The 17,058-nt window shown below is 39.2% G+C and overlaps 1 protein-coding gene across 1 annotated transcript; it reads right to left on the bottom strand.

Moving 5' to 3' along the window:
* Window positions 1-1,783: 1,783 nt before the first annotated feature.
* Window positions 1,784-3,252, bottom strand: LOC107769234 (flavonol 3-sulfotransferase-like). Its single transcript, XM_016588437.2, has one exon. It carries the CDS (start codon window positions 3,203-3,205, stop codon window positions 2,132-2,134), a length of 1,074 nt encoding a protein of 357 aa, XP_016443923.1. The 5' UTR covers window positions 3,206-3,252; the 3' UTR covers window positions 1,784-2,131.
* Between the last annotated feature and the right edge of the window lie 13,806 nt (window positions 3,253-17,058).

The raw sequence follows: 17,058 nt of genomic DNA, 5'->3' as shown, positions 1-17,058 counted from the left end.
TTTAGCGTACGACAAGTACGTGACCAGTGCCCTTTTTCTCCACATCTATAGCATGCATTTTCTGCATTTGGTGCTTGCACCGCTTCATGCTTTTGTTCCTTCCTTTTCCACTGCTGGTGGTGATGAGGGTTCTTTGGTGCATTATTATTACTATGATTAAAATTTCTTCCCCGACCACGACTGGGGCCACGACCTCTTTCACGCTTAGCTTGGTAGAAGTTCGTCTCATTCACTTCAGGGAATGGACAAGAACCAGTAGGTTGGCTTTCATGATTTTTCATTAATAACTCATTATGTTGCTCGGCTACAAGAAGATGCGAGATAAGTTTAGAATACCTTTTGAATCTCATCTCCCGATATTGCTGCTACAGGAGCATATTCGAGGCATGAAAAGTGGTGAAAGTTTTCTCCAACATATCATGATCAGTAATATTATCACCACACAATTTCAATTGGGAAATAATTCTGAACATAGCAGAATTATATTCACTTATAGATTTAAAATCTTGTAACCTTAGATAAGTCCAATCATAACGTGCCTGTGGAAGGACGACCATATTCAGGTGGTCATATCTATCTTTCAAATTATTCCACAATATGACTAGATCTTTAACAGTAAGATATTCCATTTTCAGGCCCTCATCAAGGTGATGGCGTAGGAATATCATTGCTTTGGCACGGTCTTGGTTTGATGTCTGATTTTTATCCTTGATGGTGTCTGCCAGATCCATCGCATCAAGATGAATTTCAGCACCAAGCACCCAAGACATGTAACTTTTGCCCGATATATTCAGGGCTACAAATTCAAGTTTAGAAAGATTTGACATTATATAGAAAAAGAAAGTTCGTACCTTAGATACTTTCAAAGTATTTGCTCGAGATGGCAGAATCTCGTGCTGATAACGTGTTATAAAATAAAGACTGTAAAGTAAAGACAAGTATAGAGAGAAACTGATATATTATTCGAATTCAAACTGATTTACATAATGAACTGAATTCATTCTATTTATAGAAGAAAGGAAGTTGTTGTATAAGCTGCTATTATACCAGATATGGATAATCTTCTACTGACAGTAATGTTTATCCATAACGAAAGGATAAGCTCATTGTACCAGGTATAGATAATCTTCTACTGGGGTAATGTTTATCCATAACGGAGTACTGAAAGAATAAGCTCATTATACCTGGTATGGATAATCTTCTACCAGGGTAATTTCTATCCATAATTGAATATCGAAAGGATAAGCTTATTATACTCGGTATAGATAATCTTCTACCGGGGTAATGTTTATCCATAACGGAGTATCGAAAGGATAAATTTATTATACCCGATATGAATAATCTTCTATCGAGGGTAATGTTTATCCATAACCGGGTACCGAAGTGATAAGCTTCTTCAGGAGGCTTATTTCCAATAGAGTACTAAATAGATAAATATATTTACGACGGAATCTCATATAAATATTTTTCTTCAGAAAGCTTGTTTACAACAGAGTACTAAATGAATATCCATAATATAATACATTTATAACAACTTGATATTTGTTGTGACAGAAATTGGTTCAGCTACAATCCAAAATATTCACGAGACACAAGGAGCAATCATTCAGAGACCACTATTATCGTCGGCAGTGCAAATTCATTTCGCCTGTCAACAATAAGAAAGTAAAAGTATTTTTGCAAAGTAAGGGAATGGAAACCGTTTTACAATACAAAAGTAAACATACTCCTCCTTGAATTCTAATTTTACTTTTAACAAAAGTCCCATAAAATATTGTAATACTATTTAAGATCATAATTGCAAAATTTATAACCACATAATTGTTACAACATATTTAAGATTAAAAATTGAAATTGAAGGGGTATTAAATTTTGAGCTAAAAAACAGCCCCTTTTTCACATTCGAGAACCTCAATCCTTTCCTTAGACCAAAATGATTCACCAGGAAAGAGAGAAAGGATGCCACCTATCACAATTCACAAATTGACAATAAGCCACATTTATTGGATTCAAGAACCAAGCAGCAATCATGAACTACAAGCTACCCTAGTGGGGGGGATAAACAAAAAGGTAAAGAGGAGTAAAAGGAACTTCAATTTATTGGAAATTTTCCCCATGAAGAAAATACATGCTAGTTGCTATGATTCTGGTCCGACTCAATCCCTTTACCATTTTGTTGGGGAGAAAAAGATGTGTTCATCAAATCAAAACCCAACTTTTGCTTTGTGATTTCATCCATAACCTTAATCATTTCCTCTGAAAGATGGTTCTTGGAATCACCTACTTTTCCTTGTCTGAAAAATATGTTGTTTGCAATTGTAGGAATAAAAAATCCAGTGTGTGTACCATCTTTATTCACCTCCAAACTACTTAACTTCTCAAAGCTGCAAAGTTCTGTTATTTTCTCTATTATGCCTTCACTTTCTTCCTCCAAAGAAAAAGGTTGACCCAAGAACTCTGCTAATTTCTTTGCATGAAAAATTGGATCTTTCTTCAAGTCTTCATACCTTAAGAAAAATACACTCTTTGGAAATTCTAAGCTTGCTTTATAATATCCTATTACATGATCCCAAAATGGACCAAAGGGGGAACACCCTTTAGTAAATAGATCAAAAGCTTCTTGTAGAGAAAGCATAGGCAGATCTTTGGGTCTTAATTTCTGCACAAAATGCCAGCAAGAAGCTAACACATCTTTTGGGTCACGAAACACGTACACTATTTTGCACTTGGAGTTGGAGTCTTCACCACCTAGTATAGACTCTGGTAAAGAATTGAAGGCAAGATGTGAATGCATAAGAGAAGAGTTTGGTGTTGGATTTGTTGGGTGCTTAAATGCATAGGCCTCAAGCTGATGTACTAACTCATGTGGATTTGAAGAGAGCAAAGGGTGTGTTTTATAATCATATTTTGTTCGGTTTGTAATGGCAAAAAGAAGAGCCTTGAGCCATGTGGTACCAGATTTTGGGTAACTGGCGAGTAAGACATCATTTGGTTTTGGCTTAAAGTTTTGCTGAAGAGATATTAGACCTTGTAGTATTCCTGCGGAATACCAAAAGTCTTTGTATTGGTGAACATGTTCAGTCAACCAACCTCTTTCTTTTGGAAGCTCAGAGAGTATTATATCAGGATATTGTTGCTGACTTTTTTCTTTGTTGGCACCATTTGTGAGTAAAGGGGAGCTTTGGGTAGATAGTAAGCTTGCCATTGAGTTACTGGAGTAAAGGGTGTAGAAACTCTTGCTACATTTATAGGATCAGGCTTTGGAGGAGGGTGGGTCAAGCAAGACGGGCTAATCCCACGTCGAAATACCATTCACCTTTTACTTTCTAGGCTCACAAGTAGGAGTGGTGCACGTGTCATCTTAGGCGAATACTAGATTGGAATGAGAAAGAAAAATTAAAAATTTTATAAGATATGACACAAGTTCACATGATACACGTACTTTTAAAATTGGCATAGCCCGAAAAATAAATTTGTGCGGACTTAAGTCCAAAAAAGCGAATAAAACAATAGCAATTACTTGAGCGTGGACAGGCCCTGATCTACAAAGTAGACACAAAGGTTTCTTTACCTGTGGTTAATGGTTATAAACCATGGTAACATATTCGTGAAACACGAGGGATTTTGATGAAGATATTTGGAGTAAATGGTGGAATTTTTTATTATTTTGGCGCAGGAAGTGTCTCTTTCCTGTCTAGCAATTATTTTCATAATTTGGACTCTGATAATCTGATTGATTGCCTATTTTTAATAATTTAATCAATGAATAACATATTCTTATTCCAGCATAATATTGGTTCACACCAAATTTGGACTCTCGAAAGTTTTGCGAGGCTCTCAAACGGTCGGAAACTTTCGTAAGCGTTTCAACCGGCCAGTCCGATTTAGCTTTCCTGTCTCTCTCTTCTCTAGTCGTCTAGTATCATATTATTACTCAAATTATTATTTTCATTCATTCAATAAAATTTCAATTTTCTTTTCTAAGGTGTGTTTCGAGGTACAAATCACCAAAGACGAGCGGATGTTTAGCCAATCGTTTGTTGAGACTGGTTACCAATGGAGAAACTGTGAACGTCAAGAAAAACATAGTAGTCGCACTGATGCATGATACCATCAATATTCAAAATAAAGCACTTATATATGTTGCAAGAACTTAAATGACAGCAACTAAAATAATTGGATTTGCGTACAGAACAGCAAAAAAACGAAGATAAATATTTACCTAGATGTGATCAAAGGAACAAGATTATTACAAAATTGTTTGAAAAATATTTTCTATCATTCGTAGAGACAGAGAATTGCTCTAGTGTATAATATCTGTGAGTACGTGATTTTTGTTTATACGACAATTATTTCAAAAGAAATCGAAAAATACAACAAAGCGTCTTTGTGTACAATTTTTTAGATTTTGCGGGGCATTTTTTGGTAATTATTTGTAGTTTTTGTCTGTGATTGTTTAGTTTTATCAATTAAAAATACAAAATATATGTCGCGTGTAAATTTAGGATCTTGTTCTACTATTAGGAATTAATTAAATCATATTTGGTTTTGAATGAATGAAAAATTACAAAAATATTATCTTTGGTAATTTTGTCATTTTATCGTTTAAAGGTTGATTTTTGTTTAATTAATATATGATATTGTGTGTTAATTATTACTAAAAAATCATTTAATGTTTGGTGATATAATTTTAATTTTATATTTTTTATAATTTTTATTTTAGGATTTTTTGTAAATTCAGATGTTAATTAGAAATAGAAAAAGAAAAGAAATGAGTTTAAAATTGGACAAAATCGGAATTGGGTCATTTGAATTGGACCCAAAATCAGGCCCAAAGCACTGTTTTGCCCGGTCCAGACCAGCCAACCTCAGAGAACGTCCAAACGGCGTCGTTTTGATCATGCTTGATCTGGGCCGTTGATCTCAGATTGATCAACGGCCAAGATCACGTCTCCATACCCACGCTTTAACCCGACCCGTCTCACCCAGAGACCCACCGGTCTCACTTAACCCATACGACGTCGTTTCCATTAAGTTGATCAATCCAGGCCATTGATTTTGAATGATCTAACGGCCCAGATCAAATTTCCCCTAATTATATAACCCCAATCCCTTACCCCCACGCCCCCTAAGCTAGACCTCCCTCCCTCATCATCGTCTCTTTCCCAAACACCCTCATGAACCCTAGCGTCGCCCTTCCGTTCCCTCACCATAAACCCGGCGACAACGATGCTGGTGACCACCAAATTAACACCCCCAGTACACCTCGACCCCCTGGACACGGATCTGCAAACCGTTGGTCTCAAATCTTCCCCATCGTCTCGAATCTTCATTTGAAGATTCGAGCCAAACCTCAACCTATGCCAAACCACCCCAAATCTATACCAGTTACTCCCCTGACCTCCCTCGTGACCAAACCAAGCTTGGTTTGGTTCGAATCTAACCAGAAAACTCTAAGTCCCAAATCAACCCCAAGAACCCTAGAAATCCAGAACCTGAGGGTTTTGTCCAATTAAACGAAAGGGTTGGGGTCTAATAGACCTTAATCGAAGTGTTCTCAGTTAAGAACACTTCGATTAAAGTACGTTCGACCCCAAAAAGTGGTCCGATTCAGAGTCCAAGACAGGGTCATCTAACCTTCAATTTCTTAAGGTAATTTCTTTTCCTTGTTAGTTCCATGTTGTTGTCTGTTGATGTCTGTTTATGTGTTTAAATGTCAGTTTGAGTTGTTTTCATTTTTGTGTCGACTATTCTGTCCACCTCGCCCGGACCTTTTATTTGGTCGAAATTTTTGTCTATTCATTGATGAGTGTATGTGTTTAAACTATATAATCGATTGGAATGAGCTTGATCGATTAATTAGTTTCCAGTGCAATTCTTTGTTTTTGACAGTACAATTTGAATCACCTGTTAATACTGTTCGATTTGATCATTTGTTATTGATTGTATGTGTTGTAATTCGCGTAGTCGATTCGATATATGTCGTCAATTAGTTTCAGTTGGGAATGGTAGTAATCTGACTCATGCTGTTTAATTTTGTTTACTGAGGCATTGTTGAATCAACTGAGAATTGATTATAACTGTTTGTAGTTTGTTAGTTGAATCAAAAAATCATCTAAGGATTGGTTATAGCTGCAATTCTTAATGAAGATTTCAGAGTTAAGAAAGTGGACTGCCAATTGAGTATGGGTTGAACCATTAGAGTAATCTATAGTGCAAATACACCCTGGCTGACATCTTTACAGATGAGAAGTCAGGTGTATGATGAGTTTAATAATAAAAGGCTGAAAATGCATATGAGAATAGTAGTGAAACCTGTTGTACAATAGGATATCCACTGCATTTTAAATTTCAGAAGATTAAAATAGAGGAGAAACTCCATGCCTAGACAATCCTAAGTGGAAATGACAGCCTTTAGGATTTATTTTAAGCCATGGGCAGCCTGCCTATAAAAGAGAGCTCTTTTCTTCTAATAAAAGGGGGAAACCCAGAAAAGAACTAGAGAAAAGAACAGAGAGAGAGTTTGGACATAACATTTTGAGAGACCAAGAGGTTAAAAACCAGAAAAAGAGAGGTCAGAACCCAAAAGGGGAGGGGAGCTTCTGGAGAGAAAAAAATAAAAAAAATACTGCTTGATTGCTTTTTCTTCTTTGAATTTGTTTTCAATTCTCCATTGGAAGTTTAGCTCCTATATTTTTTTTTAAAGACCAGAACATAGTTTCTTTGGTTTTCGAAGGAGAAACTCTGTCCAGTACTAGAAGTTTGGAGTCATTGGACTCATTCGAACCTTAGTAGCGAGTCATTCTATTTGTTCTGTTTCATTTGGGTTTGGCTTGTGGGGTGCTGGATTCATTTTGTTGAGCATATTGGTTTGTTTGGAGTTATCTCTGCAACTTTATTTGGTTCTCGAAACCATTCTGAAATTTGGTTTGGCTCGCCTCTGCTGCTTGGAATTTTTGTCACTGATCTCGATTGAGTCAGAGATTTCACTGTGTTGCTGAACCTGTTGTATCTATACTACTGCTGCTTCTACTGATCTTCATCTTCTACTCACTTTCCAATTCAGGTACCCATTCGAACCAAGCTGTGATGTAATTTTGAGTTGAAAGATTGAAAATGGAAGTATTCATGCTTTGGCTTTCATATTTGTGCTTATGTAGTTTACCCCGCATCTGTGTTTTCAAAAATAGACACTAGTTGATGTGTAATTAATTTAAGTTTACTTTCGTTCGATACCGTTTGGGAAGATAAACTGTATAATTTGATTTGGTTTTGGCTTGTCAATGAACTATCTAGTTTTGCTAAATTTTGTTTAGTCAATAACTTTAATAACGTCACTAGTTTAAATGAAAGCTATAACAACAGAATTAACTAGTTTTAGATCCGTTATCTTACAATTAATAGTTAAACAGTCGAGTAGTGGACTAATTTCGATTTCATCTATATTTAGTTTTTTTTTATTTGTTTTGAGCTGGCGTAATTTGGAATTGGCATTAATACATCTGCGTAGTATAGTTTAATACGATTCAGGTTCATACAACATTAGATACCTTATTCCTAGACCGTGAGTCGTAATTCAATTCGTGTTTAAGGGAATCCATTAATAACTCACGTAGTTTAGTTTAATAGGCATAAGTTGATTTCGAACAAGGTTTGTTAGAGTTTCTTTAAATGTAATAGATTTTCAAAGTGTCGATTAAGTTTAACAACCCTCGAATGTGTTGATAGTCAAGGTTGGTTCATTTTCAATTAGTTTCTTTTTTGTTAGAAAAAATAATAATTAGTTCCAATGTTTCAATTCGTCTAATAATGTGGAGCCTAAATTAGTTAAAGAATAATTTGTTTGTTTCGACAATGGCGTTTGTCAATTCCACATTTTATTTGTAATTTCGTTTCCATTTGGTAATGTTCAATTATAGGATAAGGCATGAAATAATAATCCCCCGCCTTACAAATTCGAGTGCAATTTTCCGTTAATATCTTTTGTAATCTAATAATTAATAAGAGGTCGGTGCTTGGCCAAGCATGTAATCTAATTAGCGTATATTTTCTTCTTTCATTTTAGAGACGAACATAATAGAGAAATGTAGTCACTGTTAGGTTTTATCCTTAAAGAATAAAAATGAGACGAGCCTCGCCAAACAAAAAATGCAAATCGCGGGGCCCTCAATAATTGGTCATAATAAATATTTAGATTTCTTGGGAGGGAATGTTTAGTTAACTTCACTGCCTTCCCCAAAGATAATAACGCGTTAGACTCTTTAGGCGCGATTTAATTAAATTACCTTCTTAAATTCGGGTGCGCATTTATGTGACCCAAATCCAAATCTCAACGGAGTTGGAATGTATTAACAACCACGGGCGCATTGATTGTGACGTGGTTCGAAATGCATTTTTACGACGTTGCAATTCCATAATAAATAAATAATAATAATAATAAAGCGGTTTAAACCTAATAAAAGCACACAAGTTATAACATGTATTAAAATCAGAATATTTGGCCATTATAACAATTTAGCGACCGTGCTAGAACCATGGGATTCGGGGGTGCCTAACACCTTCCCTCGGGTCAACAGAATTCCTTACTTAGAATTTCTGGTTCAGAGACTTCATTTGGAAAGTCGAAAATTTTCCTCGGTTCGGGATTCAAGATAAACTGGTGACTTGGAACACCAAAAGCCAAATCTTTCCCAAGTGGTGACTCTAAATAAATAATCCCGATCCGAATAATGTCACTTTAAATGAAAAAACTCCCTTATACATTTATCCCTCGGGGTGATTATGTAAAAAGGAGGTGTGACAACTCTGGCGACTCTGCTGGGGATACAACCCAGAATCTCTGGTTTAGGGTTCAAGAATTCGAGCTTAGAATAATTGTTATATTTGGCTTTATTATCTGATCTTTATTACATGTTTTGGCATAATGTGCTAAATGTGGTCTTTTACCGCTTTGATATTATCTGAACTATATATAAACTGCCGAAACCCTTCTCTTCTTACCTCCGGGGAGGAGCTTGCTGGTCAAGACTCCCTATTCTGTTAGTGTCATACCCTGAAATAAGAAAGAAGCCGGACAAGTTACAAAGCCAGACGATCTCGCGGGTCCCCGGTATGTAGCCCCCTCCTCGACTTAAGTTTGTCCGCTCGGGTACACAGTCTAGAACATATACCCAGGATGAACCTAGTATAACAAAACCTCATGCCGGATCCCTAGTAGAAACACTTATTTGCATCATGTTGTATTTGACATAGGGGACTCAACACAGGGGTTGGGTCCGTCTAGGACAAGCAACCCGAAATGAAAAGACCATCCTGCTGCATCCCGTTTGTTTTGCGCATTTATTTGTTTCAGATCTGCATGCTGACCGGTTTCTGAAATTGAAAAAAAAAATTAAAAGAGGAAAAAGAAAATAGAAGTGTAGGGAGATAACTACTTATTTTTAGAAAAATAAAACAAATGTCCAAGTAGTGTCAAAACCTCGCCGATATTTTTTTTTTAAAAAAAATGAAAACAAAATTTGTCTTTTAGTTTGATTTATTAAAAAAACAAACATATATAATACAAAAAAAATATTTCCCTTTAATCACTCTCAAAATCCAAAAAAATGGTATTGTTTAAAATTAAAAAAATAAAGAAAATTCAAAATTCAAAAAAATATTTTTTCTTTTGTAGTATCTCTTTCATAAATTCACACTAATAGTCCAAATACTTCCTTAGAAGATTTTTCGAAATTTCAAAAAAAAAAGAGTGAAAAGAAGTTAAAATTCAAAGAAAAATATTTCTTTGGTCATCGTTTCTTTTCAAAAAAAAAAATCGAAATCCAAAAATATTTCCTCTTTTTCTTTGTAAGTATTTTATTCAAAAAAAGGGGGGTTAATTTATTTATTCTATTCACGATCGCCCGAACTACGCCGGTTTGATTCTCACAGGGTATGAGATACGTAGGCAACCCTCATCGGGTCCAACCTCCTTTTTTTTTTAGAAATAGCCAAAATGTTACAATTTTAATTTCGTCATAAATGAGTCGGGTGATGCCGTTTTGTCAAGAATAGCGGAATGTTCCCGAAAGGGACACCGGAAGGCTGACTTTGCATAAACAGCCATTTTTGGTCATTTTTTTATTTTTTTTATTTTTGACCAGATTGCCCAATGGCCTAAGGATCCTCGTCCCCGAGGCTCTGTGAGGCCATATTCCCCATGTTGGGTCACTACTCTAAAAAAAGGAGTCATAAATAAATCAAGTGACTGTTTTGTCAAAAATAGCCAAAATATTCCCGAAAGGGACGGCGGAAGGCTTACTTTGCATAAACGGTCACTTTCGATCATCCTTTAGAATTTGGGTTGATTAACCCGCACAGCCTTAAAATCTTCATCCCCGAAGTGCTGAAAGGCCGTGTTCGAAGATCGGATCTCTCTTTTCCAAAAAATAGTCAAATCATTTTTCGAGTCAAATCATTTTTGCTTAAATCACCTAAATAAATGTGCAGGATGAGCACAATGCAAAATGAACGCTTTTCGATAATGACTAAAATCCCTGTCAAGTTGCGGCTATGGTGGAATGATCTAGGTGGTGAAGGGCAAGATGAGGTCAAGAAATATCTGAAAGGTCTCACGGGTTTATTGGAAATCCAGCCTCGGGGAGATATCATAAGAGCTTTGGTCACCTACTGGGTCCCAGCACACAATGTCTTCCACTTCTCCGATTTTGAACTCACCCCGACTCTGGAGGAAATAGCCGGGTACATCGAAAATGCTGAAGTTCCATTAAGGCAAAAATACTTGGTTGCCCCAAGAGCTGTCACCGTGCATCGGTTTCTAGATTCATTGAAGATACCCAGGACAGTCCATAACCCAGATTTGGCCGCAGGTTTCTGTAATCCACGCTTCATATACGACAGATATGGTCATGTAGGAGGATTCAACAATCCGGTTAACAAGCTATGCAGCAAAGGTAACCGTCAGAAGTGGGATGAGCACAGACGAGTGGCTTTCATGATAACATTTTTGGGCCTTTTGGTATTTCCGAGGAAAGACGGAAACATTGATATGAAAATATCCGGGGTCGTCAGTACTTTGCTCACTTAGAATGAAAGTACTCTCGAGCCTATGGTGGTATCTGATATCTTTCGAGCTCTCACAGCCTGCAAAGCCAGGGGGAATTTCTTCGAAGGGTGTAATTTACTGCTACAAATATGGATGACTGAACATCTCTGCCATCGTTCCGAGCTTTTGAGTCATGGTTCCTCGAAGAAAACTTGCATAGAAGAGTTTCGCACGAGAACCAAGGAGGTCAGTCTGCCCAAAGGAGTTACGGCATGGACGTCATTCTTTCAGACTCTCACTGCCAGCCAAATACAGTGGACACTGGGATGGTTGTCTGTTGATGAGGTTATGTATATGTTGGCGGCTAGAACCCACTTTTTATTGATGGGACTTAAGAGCATTCAGCCTTACGCGCCCTACCGAGTTTTGAGACAACTCGGGAGATGCCAGATAGTGCCACACGAGGAAGATCTTAGTGCACAAGCAATTGAGATTAGCCCTGACGGACAATTTCCTGAAACAAAAGTCCGCCAGATCTGGAATGAATGTCAATGTTTGAAAGCAGATACTTGTGTACAGGATCGGGCCAAAAGTGAAATGGCGCCAGGTTACCTTGCGTGGTACAGAAGAGAACTTGAACACGAAAGGCCGACTAAAAGACCCCACATCCTGAATTTTGCCGAGTCATCACAAAAGCAATGGGATTTGTTAGCAAAAGAAAGAGGCTATCGTGTCGAAATCAGCAAATTAAAGCGACAAGTCGAAGGTCTAAAATATGAGCACAACGTGCAAGTTGCTACTGATCTGGGAGAAAAGAACAGGTTGACCCAGGAAAACGAGACGCTTAGGGCCCAGATCCAGCAGATAAAGATAGCCGCTGATAACCAACAAAGGAGCCAGTCGGATGAACGATTGATAAAAGGTTTAAAAATAGAAATTGATGAGTGCCGGAGTGAGTCAGAAAATCTTGATAATACCATAGCAGGACTCGAAGCACACTGGGCAAAAGGAACAGAAAAGCGTAACCGGTACCTGTAGCAGTTGAAAAGGGATCACAAGCAAACCATTGCCAATTTGAAGAGAAAGGTGGTCACTCTTGAGGACAGAGCAGCTGAGCAAGCCCGAACCTTTGAAGCTGAAAATAGACGTTGCTATGATCTACTGGCCCAGATGGAAGTAGAAATTCAGCAGGGGCAAAATCAATATCTCCAGGATTCTCAGGTTTTGACGGCCCGTAATGATCAAATAGAGCGCCTACTCATAGAAAAGAGGCGAACCAGGGATAAGATTAAGACCATTGCCCATGCCATCATCAGGAGGTGTCTACGATGCGAAGATATGACCATCATTACCTTTTTCTCGGCAGTGATAATTTATGTCAAGCAGACCATGTATGAGCTGGAACAACTTGAAAGGGACCTCACACCTAAGACCGCGGCAAGGCCGAACGATGCCCCGCGGGCGCCAATTCTTGAAACTTTAATGTATTTATAGGTCGAGTCTGTATTTTCCGTCTTAGCATCTTCTGTTTGTCTTTTCGTATCAGGGTGTATCAGTAGTTGTTTGAGTTTGTATTTATTTCAATTCTGTTATTTTCCCTTTTTCAAAAATGTTAGTTTGTAATAGATTGTTTCAGTAATAAAAAAATGTTTCTTTTTTACACTCGTTTGTTTTGAACTACGTAATGATCTGATTCACGATGGATCGTGATACGTAAGCAATCCTCATCGGATCCAGTCACATTTTAACTGCAAATAATGAAAATAACAAAAAATAATAATAAATAAAGGGGAGCATAAAGAGAAGCCGGAATTACGCATGTCATCGATGCAAACATGTAGAAATTCACTTAACTGTATAGGTGAATCACACCCCAACGTGAGATTACCTGTCTGTTATTTGTTTCAAACTAACCGTTCGCTTGCTGCTAAGTCCAGGTTTTTAGAAAATGTGGTTTGGTTTGGTGGAGGTCTGGCCTCACGTTCATACTTTACGAGGTCGAAAGGAAGTGTTCTGTTGCCCGTCACTAAGTCAAGAGGAAGTGTTCACACTTGCTTCACGAGATCAAAGGGAAGTGTAGAGATGTCTTCAGAAATTCCTTTGTCGACAATTCCTGTCTCTGAGGAGAGTTCAATCTCGGCCATCCCAACTTCCGAGTCAGCAACTGCTGAAGAAAACAGAATCTTGTGGCTTCGCATGTTGGAAATGTTGGATGACTGGAACAACGAGAAAAGAGCCGCCGAGTGTAATCCCTGGATTCCCCGAGTTGTTCTCTAGGACAAGTGGGACTTCCAACGTCCCCATAAGTTATCCAACTACCCCATTCGGGTACCTGGCCATTTCAGCCCACTCCGCTGGATCACCCTCCGATTCTTATCCCCGGATGTCAACGACAGATATGGCTACAAACATATTCACCACACCGCCCTGTCCAATCGTGGCACAACCCACTACACACAGGCCTAATTTTAACTCTTCCTCATTCACATTTCAAGCACCATCCTTCTCACTGGAACCAACTCGGTTTACCACCAGTAGTCACCCTCAACAGCCTCAATATGAGTTTACGCCTGGGCAAGACCAAAATCCCAAAGCTTTTGAACATGATGAAATGGCAAAAAGAATGAGGAGCCTCGAGCAGAGTTTGAAAAATATGCAAGGCTTAAGCAGGCAGAAGAGTGTTTCCTACACTGATCTGTGCATGTTCCCTCACGTGCACCTGCCCGTGGGGTTCAAAACACCGAAGTTTGAGAAATATTATGGGCATGGCGATCCCATTGCTCACCTCAAAAAGTATTGCAACCAATTGCGTGGAGCCGGCGGCAAAGAAGAATTGTTGATGGCGTACTTCGGAGAAAGCTTGGTAGGAATAGCCTCAGAATGGTATATGGATCAAGACATATCTCGATGGCATATTTGGGACAATCTCGCCAGAGATTTTGTAAGACAGTTTCAGTATAATATTGACATCGCGCCGGACAGGAATTCTTTGTCAAACTTGAAGAAGAAACCCTCGGAAAGCTTCAGAGAATATGCTATTAAATGCGCGAGCAAGCATCAAGGGTAAAACCTCCCATGGATGAAATAGAAATGGTCACTACTTTCCTCCAGGCTCAAGAATCAGATTACTTCCAAAACATGATGTCATCCATGGGAAAGCCTTTCGCGGAAGCGATTAAGATCGGGGAAATGGTAGAGAATGGTTTGAAAACGGGTAGAATTTTGAGTCAGGCAGCCATAAGGGCAACCTCCCAAGCCGTCTAAGGTGGGTCCGGAGGAATAGAAAGAGGGAAGAAAAGGGAAGAGACGTCCATGGCGGCATCAGAAGCAAGAGAATATCGTAATCCCAGGCCCCATTTTCCAGAAAAAAACCACAACATTACTACCCCCACCAAAATGTGACCTATGCTCATCAACCCTACATGGTCATGAATACTCAGCCTTATGTCCAGCCACCGCAACAAGCCAATCGGAGCCAAGCTCCACCTCCCAGAAATCAGCCTCCTTACCAAAACCATTATAATCCACAACTACCTCAAAATAACTTCCGTCCTCAAGAACCACCCAGAAGACGGACTTTCACACTTATTGGTGAACCGTATTCTACCCTATTCCCAAAGCTAGTCCAGATGGGTTTCCTGCAACCAGTCCATCAGACAAGGCACAATCCGGCATCACCTGCTTACAAAGCCGGTGTCAGTGTGCTTATCATTCAGGAGCAGAAGGGCATGATACCAATGATTGTTGGACTTTAAGAAGAGTGGTAAAGAACTTAATAGAATAGGGAAAGATAGTATTGAGGGACGAGGAGGTCCCAAATGTGACCAACAATCCGTTACCCGCTCACAATAATGGGCCGTTGATTGGGATGATCAGTGAGGACAAGGAGTTTGATCATGCCCTGAAAGCTATAATCGCCATTGTAGATACAGGGAAAAATCCTAAAGCAGCCCCGAAGCAAGAGAAAGGGGAAAAGAAGACTAGTACTGTCAAGGTTGAGCTCGAAGAGAAGGCTGGGACAAAGACAGAGACGATGGTGCCCGCGAAGAATGAAGTTCTCTATATTCCACGAGGTCGATCAGAGAAGCCACAGAGATTCGAAGTCAAAAAGGCAATACCAATGTACATGTCGAAAGGGGCCTATGTGGTCCGGGGAACGATTAAACTGCCTCGGCTGAATGAGCCAGTGGTTGTCGGACGCGTACCACAGAAGCCAATGACAGACCCGTCCACGATACCGTGGAATTATCGATGAACATTGGTTACATACAAAGGCAGAGAAGTCACGGGGGAACTTCCAGAGAATACTTCTGTTGGAAAATATTCAGACACTCAAGAAGTAAACAATGCCACACGGAAGCGCTTCCCACCCAAGAAGCCTGTAAGCGCTAAAGAAGCAGAGGTTTTCTTCCAAAAGATGAAAATGCCTGACTACGAAGTGGTGGATCAGTTATGCAAGTGCCATGAGCAAGTGTCTATGCTATGTTTGCTAATGAGGTCTGCCGAACATCAGAAGATCTTGCTCAAAACCCTGAACGAAGCGTATATACCGGCTGAGACTTCAGTTGAACAACTGGAAAGAATGACGGAAAGGTTCTTCGCGGTTAATCAAGTTTCTTTTAGCAAGAACGATTTACCTCCGGAGGGAGCGGCTCACAACAAGGCTTTACATCTAACAGTCAAGTGCGAAGACTACTACGTCAAGCGGGTAATGTTGGATGGAGGTTCGGGTGTCGACATTTGTCCGCTCTCCACGCTGCAGAGAATGGAAATTGGGGCCGGAAGGATTCGCCCCAATAATGTCTGTGTAAGAGCTTTTGATGGCATCAAGAGGGATACCCTCGGGGAAATAGATCTGGTATTGACTATCGGGCCGGTGGGGTTCGAAGTAACCTTCCAGGTACTGGATATGGACACATCTTACAATTTTCTCCTCGGAAGACCTTGGATTCATGATGCAGGGGCTGTACCTTCCACTCTCCACCAAATGGTGAAGTTTGAATATGAAGATCGGGAAATTGTGGTCCACGGAGAAGAAGAACAATCTATTTATCGGGACCCAACCATCCCATATCTTGAAGCAAGGGAAGGGAGTGAGCACACAGTTTATCAGGCTTTCGAAGTTGTGCTGGCAGAGCAGTATGAAGAAGGAAAACCTTGCCCCCAACCTTTCTTGTCCAACGCTTCAATCATGGTTGCTAAATAAATGATCCGACGGGGATTCAAACCAGGAAAATGGCTTGGACGAACGCTGCAAGGAATAACGGAACCCATCACCTTACCTTCCACTAAGAAACTCTTTGGGATAGGTTTCCAACCCACTCCAAAAGATGAAGATTGGGCAAAGAAGAGGAAAAATGAGGGGTGGAAGTTGCCTCGACCATTGCCACATTTATACGAGACTTTTGTCGGACCAAAATACATTGAAGAAGAAGACGACGGGGCTTTTACGGCCGAAGATATTGATGAAATATGTGGGGTAATCAGAGGAATGCTTTACGAAACTCACATGGTTCAACTGGGAGAAGGCACAAGCACCGCTGAGGTTCTATACATGGGGCCAAATGCTAAGCTTCAAAATTGGGAGGCCACACCATTCCCAACTAGGCAGGAGTCCGGGTAGACCTGTCTTGCCACCTTTCCTGCATCACGAGTTATCCCAGGGTGTAACTCGAATGTTTTTCTTTAGTTTCCTGTTTTAAATTCCTGAATTATAAACCTTGTTATCTTCCTAATTCCAAGGAATAAAATCAGTATTTCCTCATTTTTCCTTTATTCTGATTTTTGCTATTTTTTCTTTATCTTTTCCTTTCAGTTATAATAATGCGGCTTTAAATAATATGACATGCTTGCGGACTTCACGCCCGGATACCAATGAGCTGTTTAATTGTGAAATAATAAACCAAGAACCGGAATATGACGAAGAAGAGGATTAAGGGAAATAAATCGAGAATTGGAACACTTTGAGAATAAACCTAAGCCGAATTTGAATGACACTGAACCGGTTAATTTGG

This window comes from Nicotiana tabacum, chromosome 6, assembly GCF_000715075.1.
Source record: "Nicotiana tabacum cultivar K326 chromosome 6, ASM71507v2, whole genome shotgun sequence".
NCBI lineage: Eukaryota > Viridiplantae > Streptophyta > Magnoliopsida > Solanales > Solanaceae > Nicotiana > Nicotiana tabacum.
The sequence above is the reverse complement of the archived record's forward strand: the minus strand, read 5'-3'. Positions and strand labels throughout refer to the sequence as shown.